Source organism: Pantherophis guttatus, chromosome 4, assembly GCF_059756535.1.
Source record: "Pantherophis guttatus breed Tessera chromosome 4, ASM5975653v1, whole genome shotgun sequence".
Classification (NCBI taxonomy): domain Eukaryota; kingdom Metazoa; phylum Chordata; class Lepidosauria; order Squamata; family Colubridae; genus Pantherophis; species Pantherophis guttatus.
In genome coordinates, this window is record NC_142066.1 from 92577550 (window position 1) to 92587280 (window position 9731).

Sequence of the window (9731 nt, forward strand, 5' to 3'; positions counted from 1 at the left end):
TGAAAAGAGAGTTGAGGCGAAGTATTGGTTAATATTATCCTGAGGAGAGTGACAGACCTCTGCAATGCTGTAATTTTAGGATGTGAAAAGAGCCTTAAATTGTAGAATTGGAATTATCTATTTTGGGTTTCTTTTTTTTATTGATAAATATATTATATTCATCTTGAGCTATAAGGCAAGAGAGCTATGCTGGGGCATGCAGAAGATCTGGTTGTTACCCAATATGATGATGGGAATTAATAATCCTGATGATGAAAGCCACAACTACAACTATATGGAATATAATTATAATGTCACTCGGGTGGTTGTTTTTTTTTCTTTTATATACATATGAGGATATTCATTACTGATGGGGGCAGATGATGACGGAGAATTTTGAACAAACTGTTGCACCATGTTACCCTAATATGGATGATGGACTCAACAATCCAGTGGAAAGATATCAAAGAAGATATTATATGGATTATAAATTTAAAGTCATTGATTTTTTCTATATAACGGAATATATTTTTTTTAACAGGGCGGGCAGTTGCTTAAAGATATTAAGAATTGTTGTGCATGGCAATTTTGTAGGAAAGTGGGTGGAAATAGGTTAGTTTACTGATTGTTTAGTTTAAAAAAAGGGATGTTTAAGTGATATATTTAGGGGAGTGGAGAAAATGGATAGAGTTGAATAAATGTTAAATTAGGATTTATGGGGAAGGCTGCTTTGAAATGCTATATTAATATACACAAAAGATTAAATGTTAAAGTAGGATTTATTATATAGTTTTAAAGTGGAAGGTTGTTTTGAAATGTTGTAATAATATACAGATAAAAGTATGGGGGAGGAGAAAAAGGGCAGATTATTGCTAAATTGGGAGTTATAATAATATTATGTTAAATTAGAAGTTTTTATACAATGTTATAGTTGAATGTTTTTTTGAAATGTATGGTAAAAGGGGGAAGTAATAATATTAATAATATTATTAGTAAGTAAGGGTCAGTATTTAGAGGAGGAAGTAAGGGGATGGTAAAATATTATATAATCTGTTATGAATTAGGTTTTTGTTGTGAAGAAGTCTCAGGGGGGGATGGGTGGTGAGGGGGGGTTAGGGGGGAGGGGGGGAGAAAAATGGGGGAAAAATTTGTATTTGAAAACTTTTTCAATAAAAAAAAAGAAATAATGACGAAATGATGAAATAAAAGGAATGAAAAATAAAAAAGAAGAATATAAGTTACAAGCCTTTGCAGATGATTTAGTTTTTATTTTGGAGCAACCCCAAATAATGGGTCCTAAACTATTAGAACAAATAGAAGAGTATGGAGGGGTGTTAGGACTAAAAATAAATAAAGAAAAAACAAAAATATTGGTGAAAAATATCACAGAAAAACAGAAAAGAGAATTAACGGAGAAGCTAGATATTCAAATTGTGGAGAAAGTAAAATACTTAGGAATACATTTAACTTCAAGATGTGTAACGAATAAAAGAAGATAACTATTATAAATTAAAAAGACAATTTTTTTAAAAAAAATTGATTTATATGCTGCCCTTCTCCAGAGACTCAAGGCGGCTTACAATGCGTTAAGCAATAGCCTTCATACTTTTGTATATTTATACAAAGTCAGCTTACTGCCCCCACAAACTGGATCCTCATTTAACCTACCTTAGAAAGGATGGAAGGCTGAGTCAACCTTGAGCCTGGTAAGATTCGAACCTGCAGAAATTGCAGACAGCTGTGTTAATAACAGGGTGCATTAAACCACTGTACTACCAAGGAAGGAAGATTTGGAGAAATGGAAAAATGGGAGAAATGGAAAAATCTAGAGTTATTATTAATGGGAAAGATTGCGATAACTAAGATGAATATATTACCAAGATTATTGTTTCTATTTCAGACAATACCGATAAAAGTAGAAAAGACATATTTTGAACATCTTAACAAAATAGTAAGAAAATTTATATGGCAAGGGAAGAAAGCAAGAATCAACATAAAAATGTTACAAGATGCGAGATTACGTGGAGGATTTGGACTGCCGAATTGGGAACTATACTACCAGGCAGCAGTGTTGACTTGGATGAGAGATTGGATTCGACTAAGAAATATAAGACTACTAACTTTGGAAGGACATGATTTACAATTGGGATGGCACACCTTTTTATGGTATGGCAGAAGCAAGATGCATACTTATTTTCAAAGACACTATGTAAGAAATGCATTATTACTAGTGTGGGAGAAAATTAGCGATAAATATTATTTGAAAATACCAACATGGTTATCAACAATGGAAGCGTTAATACACTCAATTATTATTAATATTAAAAATATTCTTAGATACAAGGATGTCAGATCCCTAAAAGTGATACTGCCATTCAAGTGAAGGAAGGGGGGACTTGGATTCGATTTACTAGCATGGCCTGTGTCATCAGATATTTTACAACCTATATCCTGGCGCCAAGGAAGCCTGAGATTCCCTTTACCTGCAGGAATTTATATGATAACCATGTGGGTTGTCTCACTTTAAAGGGAAGTGGTGGGAATGCATGTTTGTTCGGGTTCTCAAAGGAAATAGTAAAGAAAACATCTTCACACTTGTGTATTGGCTGAAATCTGCATTCTGACCTAAAGGGAGGGGTCTCTACCACTTTAATCCTACTGCTTTGCCTAAGGGCATTCAGATTGTGCTTTAGCTGGATGGTTTTCACTTCTGCTTAATAAAAGAATCCTTTTGAACAACTACGTTTCAAGAGTTCGTACTTTCTTAAGTTGGAAGGAGAGGCGATCCTTACAAAGGATATATTAACAGATAAGGGGGAATTGAAAGGGAAACAAGAAATAAAAGAACAAGGGATTGAGATGGACTGGTATACTCATATGCAAATACAAACAAGATATGAAAAAGATGCTAAACCATATGATTTTTATTTAGAAATGACAGAACTGGATAAGATACTTACAGAAACAGATAAAAAAAGAATTTAAAAAATATATAATCACCTACTTAGTATTAAATTAGAACAGGTAAAAGAAACAATGATAGCTTGGGCAAAAAAAAATTGAATATTCAATTGAGTTAGATAAATGGCAGCAGCTATGGGAAAGGAATTATAAATTAACAATGTCCACAGCATATAAGGAGAATCAATACAAAATGTTTTACAGATTGCACATGCCACCTGAAAAATTGGCAAAAATGTTTAAAGATAAATCAGCTAAATGTTGGAAATGCCATCAGACACCAGGATCATATGTGGTGGACGTATCCAGAAGTGAGAAATTATTGGATTAAAATTAAAACATGGTTAGAATAAATTATACAAAAACATATGGATTTAAAACCTGAACTGTTCCTATTGGGTATCTTACCATAGAAATTTATTAAAGAAAATACATATTTGATTATACATGTTATAACTGCAGCGAGGATAGTATTTGCGCAAAGATGGAAAACCCCTACAGAGGGAGAAGTAATTAAGAAAATATTGGATTGTGCAGAAATGAATAGATTGACTTTGACAATTAAAGAAAGAGAGGAATCAGAATACTTTAAGATATGGGGCAGTGGTGAAATGTAAAATTTGTTATTACCGGTTCTGTGGACATAGCTTGGTGATGGTGGGGGTAATGTGACTTGGTGGGTGTGGCCAACTTTTTTTTTTTTTTACTTTTAAAACCATTTTTAAAAATGCTTTTAAAAGCCTCTGATGATCCCAGCTGAGTTGCCTGATCGGCAGAGGCTTTTTTCCTTTTAAAAGCCTGAGGATCCCAGCTGAGTTGCCTGATCGGCAGAGGCTTTTTTTCTTTTAAAAACATTTTTTCTACAACTTCTTCAGCTTAAGAGGTTGTAGAAAAAATGCTTTTTAAAATAAAAAAAAAGCCTCTGATGATTGCACGGCTCAGCTGGGCATGGCGGGGGGGGGCAGGGATTTTGCTACCGGTTCTCTGAACCACCCACCGCTATCGCTACCGGATTGGGTGATTCGGTCTGAACCGGGAGCATTTCACTCCTGATATGGGGGCAATTTTATCATTGGTTATAGAAGAGATATATATATATGGGATAATGTTGTAATGAAATAAGTGAAGAAGAAAAAAGAAAGAAGACAGATAAATGTATTACTAGAAAAGCAAGAAATGTGGGAGAAATGTTATAATAAATGAAATGATAATATTAAGATATGATAAATAGTGGAGTAGGAAGAAGACACAAAATATGTACTCAGATGATACACTGAATGATTATGTATTGTATGTTTGTCTATAAAATAAAAAAAAAACAAATCTTCCTTCCAGAAAAATATAAATGATTCAGCTATCATCTTCATCTGTTTATATATTTTGTTTCTTCAAATGCATAGCAGTGAAAAATAATTAAACTTTTCCAATCCAGAGATGATTGGGGACAGGAAAAACATCTGTTGAATTTCTGCCTTCCTGTTTAAAAAGCCTCAATTTAACACACGGAAGAAAACTAGAGAGTGCAGAATGGCTTGTAATCAGAAAGATCCGGATTTCATGAAAACTTTAGAAAGAGGGGGACGCAGAAAAAGGGCGCAACGTGGCAATGGGCTGCACGAATGAGCGGCTACCTTGAAGTAGGCGAACTGCAAGAACTTGTAAGGTTCGCGGCGCTGGAATTCTTCCAGGACTTCCCGGCTGGGCTGAGACTGACGGAAGGCCGGCAGCCCTTGCTTGCAGCGTTTCAGGCACCGCGTTCTGCGTAGCATGTCCCCGAAATAGCGCAGTTCCGGAAAACTTTCGAAACGGTCGGCCTCCTTCTCTTCCTCCATGCGGATAGAGCTACAGTTGAGGTGACAGAAGGCCTCGCTGTCCCGCAGAAGGCGATAGAGCCGCAGGCTTATCTCCAGATAGCTCACGCTCTCGGGCCAGTTTTCGTTGCTGTATTGGTCCAGACCGTAGCGGTAGGCAGACTCCAAAGGCATCAGCTCGTCGCGCGGGAAACTTGTGAAGCTGTAGCGCTCATACTGAGGCCGCGCCCCCACCCAGAGAAGGCAGATAATGGCCACGAGTAGCCGGCGCTTCCACATCTTTCCCAATTTAGAGAACACCACGTAGCAAGAGGAAGAGAGAAAAAAAGTTCAGCCTTCCCGTTCGACTTCGAGAACCAGGCGGGGATCCTGAGGGATTGACGTACAGTTGAACCCCTCCTCCGGACGCGTGCTGGGAACGTCGCACATTTTGGGGAGAAACACATGGGGAAAACCAACTTGCCTTTATTCGAGGGATCTCTCTTAGGAGGATCGGCATAGTCGAGTACGTTAGGAAGCAACGTGGAAGAAGGCTGACCTTGTCCTAACTTTTATATCTCAAGGATGGATCTTTCTTGTCTTCCGCTTTTCCTCATAGAATAGAGATGGTTGGAGGCAACCACCATTCAAAGGGCGTGCTTCAAAAAACCCGAAAATGAGTGTAAACATGTTGCTCTTTTTGTACAGATAGTCCTTGACTTACGACAACAATTGAGCCCAAAATTTTTGTGGCTAAGTGAGACATTTGTTAAATGAGTTTTACTCTTTTATAACCTTTCTTGCCACATTTGTTAAGTGAATCACTATATTTGTTTAGTAACATGGTTGTTAAGTGGATTTGGCTTTCCCATTTGCTTGTCAGAAAGTCACACAAGGTGATCACATGACCTCAGTACACCGCAACTCTTAAATATGAACCAATTGCCAAACATCTGAATTCTGATCATATGACCATGGAGATGCTGCAATGGTATGTGTGAAAAATGGTCATAAATCACTTTTTTCAGTGCCACAACCTTGAGTGGTCACTAAATGAACTGTTGTAAGTCAAGGACTATTTGTATTTATTTTCTGTTTAAACCAGTATTTCTCAGCTTCAATAAATTTAAGATGCATGAATTTCAACTCTTAAGTTTGAAATACACTGAATTAAATTAGTACCAACTACTTCTGGTGCTCTGAAGTTGAATCTGATTCCTAAAGGTTTATGACATCTCCTCTGATGCTCTCTAGAGCTATTGGACCACCACTGCCAGAATTCCCACTAGCCATGCTAAATAGGAAATCCTGGCACTTGTGGTCAATTCATCTGGTGGACATATGCAATATTTGGAAAAATTCAGATGTATGATAAGTAGCAAATTTTGCCTAGCATCTCCTATTATCCCAAAGGTGTTTTTTCCAAAAGGCAAGTGTGTTTTTTTTCCTTTGAAAATGTTTAGCTTCTCATCAAGAAGCTTCTTCGGTTCTGACTGAATGGTGGGGAATGGAAGGTATGGAACCTTCTTGATTTGGCTGAAAGGAGTCAGCAGTTTCAAGAAAGTTCCACACCCATTTGCATTCTGTAGATACAGATACAGTTTCTGATTCAGATGACTCTTGAGAATATAGATAAACCTCCTAAGTGGCCTCGATGATTCTGTGAAACTAATGACTGACTTTCAGAGTCCTAATGAGTATTAATGAATGCTATTTTTTATACAAAAATATAAATCATTCCATTCTGCACCAGTCAGTTAGAACTGAAGAAGCTTCTTGAATGAGAATTGAAAACATTTTCTTTTTTTAAAACACAAGTTTTATTAAATTTTTCTTTTACATACCTATTTTGTGAACAGAGTGTTGACCGGGTCATATCTTATGCATCTTATAACATAGTTATATATTGATTTTATAGTCTATTCCAATCTTCCTTTGTTTTTTCCAAATACAATTTACATATTTCAGTTTCAGCCATAATATTCTTTTTCCCACTTCTTTATCTTTTCTTAATCTCTTCTTAATATACATTATATAAACAATATCACCATCTGCTCTTCAATTCCTAGTTTCTTAGTGTAACATCATCTTATTTCTCCATTTATAAAATATATTTCTCAGTGTCCGCACCACACTTTTTGGTTATAAACACTGTGCTTTATCATATTCAATTCTTACATTGAAACCCTTTAATTTAATTAACCTTCCACATCTTATCTTAATCTCTTCTTAGTACATAATAAACAATATCATTATCCGCCCTTAATTCCTGATTTCTTGTTATAATATCAATTAATTATTTTATTTCATCATTTACAACATATTTTTTCAAAATCCCCATCACACTTTTTATCATTTAAATTTTGTCTCTTGATTTTAGTTATTTTCATAATTAAACCAAATTGCCACTTCATATTTCATCTGCTGTTCTATTTTACAATAAACAATATACATCATCATATTCGCTTCTACATTCACAGTTAATAATATTAATACAGTTCCCTTAGATCTACTAATATATACCTTATTTCCCTTCCTCCTTTCCACTATACTTCCCCTTTTAACCATTTTCTCTTGGTGTCTCCAAAATTCCACTTCTTAAGAGTTTTCTCCTTTCATCCCAATCTCTTAACTTTTTCTTTTTCTTTTTTTTTCTTTTTTTATTTATTGTATCTTTTCTCCTGAATCCTTTTTCTGAGTCTATTACTTGCATAATTCTCCCCAAGTTTTTTCCTAATCTTTTTCCATTTCTTTCTCTTCCCTTTAATTGATTCTTTTTGGGGGGATATTCCCCCCATCCACTCTTTTTTTGCCACTTTAAATCCCAGTGTAACCATCTAACTTTTTACATTTAATTCCTTTCCCTTCAATATTATTTTCTTGCTTCTCATTTATATTTTTTTTCCTGTTTTGTATGTTCTGGCAAAATTTCTGACTTTTTGTTGCCCTTTAATGATTCACGCACCTTGTTTTTAAGCACCTCAATTAATTCCTCACACATCCAAGACTCCATATTGTCAATTTAGAAAATTATTAATATTTTAACTTATATTTAATTAAAATTTTAAAGTCCATATAATCTCTTTTTTATTTTCAAATGATATTCAGTTCAAATGTTTGTCCAATCCACTCCAATTTAAAGCTTTGTTATTTTCCACCTCAGTTGAAAGTCAAGACCATTTTATTCTCTTGTTCTCTGTTTCTACATAGAGCAATAATTTTCACAATAACATAATTAGTAAAATTATCAATAGAATTGTTAGATAAAGTGAAAATTGTATGAACCTCAACACTTTAAAAACTCAAATTACAAAGCATACTACTGGAATATCAGTTTTCTATAAATAATAATAACAATAATAATAATAATAATAATAATAATAATAATAATAATAATAATAATTTTATTTCTATACCGCCCTTCTCCCGAAGGACTCAGGGCGGTGTACAGCCTATTTAAAGACACAAGACAAAACAGCAGTTAAAAATTAAAATAATTAAATAGATTTGGCTCAATTTAAAACCCCAGAAATTTAAAATACCCAATTTAAAATTATTATGTTGATAGGCCAGCCTAGCGGAACAACAGGGTCTTCAGTGCGCAGCGAAACACCCGGAGGTCGGAGATCTTACGTATTTCCGGGGGCAGTTCATTCCACAGGGCTGGGGCTCCCATAGAGAAGGCCCTCCCCCTGGGTGTCGCCAGCCGACATAACTTGGCTGATGGCACCCTGAGGAGACCCTCTCTGTGGGAGCGGACTGGCCGTTGGGAGGCTATTGGTGGCAGAAGACGGTCTTGAAGGTACCCGGTCCTATGCCATGGAGCGCTTTAAAGGTGGTAACCAACACCTTGAATCGCACCCGGAAGACCACTGGAAGCCAGTGCAGCTCGCGCAGGAGGGGTGTCACGTGGGCACAACGAGTTGCGCCCATAACCACCCACGCGGCCGCATTCTGGACCAGTTGGAGCCTCCAAGTGCTCTTCAAGGGGAGCCCCATGTAGAGAGCATTACAATAGTCCAACCGGGAGGTAACAAGGGCATGAGTGACCGTGCGCAGGGCGTCCCGGTCCAGAAAGGGCTGCAACTGGCGAATCAGGCGAACCTGATAAAAGGCCCCCCTGGCCACGGCCATCATATGCTCTTCTAAAGACAGCCATGCGTCCAGGAGGACACCCAGATTGCGAGCCCTCTCTGTGGGGGGCAAAGATTCACCCCCAATAGTCAGCGATGGCACCTGTTGACTATATTGGGGCGCCGGAAGCCACAGCCATTCGGTCTTGGAGGGGTTGAGTCTGAGCCTGTTCCTCCCCATCCAGACCCGCACGGCCTCCAGGCAGCGAGACACCACATCAAGGGCATCGTTGGGGTGATCTGGGGTGGAGATGTACAGCTGAGTATCATCAGCGTACAGATGACACTTCACCCCAAAACCACGGATGATCTCGCCCAGCGGCTTCACATAAATGTTGAACAGGAGGGGCGAGAGGACCGACCCTTGCGGCACTCCCCATGCGAGACGCCTCGAGGTCGACCTCTGCCCCCCTGCCAACACAAACTGCGAGCGGTCGGAGAGGAAGGAGGAGAACCACCGCAAAACGGTGCCCCCTATTCCTAACCCCCTCAACCGCTGCAGCATGATACCATGGTTGATGGTATCAAAAGCCGCTGAGAGATCTAATAGGACTAGGACAGAGGAGCAACCCCTGTCCCGAGCCCTCCAGAGATCATCCACCAACGCGACCAATGCCGTTTCTGTGCTGTACCCCTGCCTGAAGCCCGACTGGCACGGGTCTAGATAGATAGCTTCATCCAGGTGCCGGGGAAGTTGTCGTGCCACCACGCTCTCAACAACCTTCGCCACAAAACGAAGGTTGGAGACTGGACGATAGTTGGCTAATTCAGCCGGGTCCAGGGAAGGCTTCTTGAGGAGGGGCCTCACTACCGCCTCTTTCAAGGCGGCAGGAAAGGCACCCTCACTCAAAGACGCACTTATAATTCC

The 9731-nt window shown here is 38.1% G+C and overlaps 2 protein-coding genes across 9 annotated transcripts in view; one reads left to right on the plus strand and one right to left on the minus strand.

Annotated features, from left to right (window-relative positions):
- Window positions 1–2023, plus strand: part of UBP1 (upstream binding protein 1) — a 195007-nt gene extending 192984 nt beyond the window's left edge. Inside the window, exon 16 of the mRNA XM_060686031.2 lies at window positions 1880–2023. Coding sequence (XP_060542014.1) covers window positions 1880–1914 — 35 coding nt within the window. The 3' untranslated portion in view covers window positions 1915–2023. The remainder of the gene's footprint in view (window positions 1–1879) is intronic.
- Window positions 1–7064, minus strand: part of CRTAP (cartilage associated protein) — a 30685-nt gene extending 23621 nt beyond the window's left edge. For 4 of the 8 annotated variants that reach the window (XM_060686066.2, XM_087894126.1, XM_060686064.2 and 1 more), the window contains exons 1-2: window positions 4572–7064; window positions 1648–1698 (exon numbers count right to left, since the gene is read on the minus strand). In XM_060686066.2, the coding sequence (XP_060542049.1) occupies window positions 1648–1698; window positions 4572–5030 (510 nt within the window). In that variant the 5' untranslated portion in view covers window positions 5031–7064. The remainder of the gene's footprint in view (window positions 1–1647; window positions 1699–4571) is intronic. The other 4 variants (XM_060686067.2, XM_087894127.1, XM_060686065.2 and 1 more) reach the window with 1 other exon arrangement.
- Between the last annotated feature and the right edge of the window lie 2667 nt (window positions 7065–9731).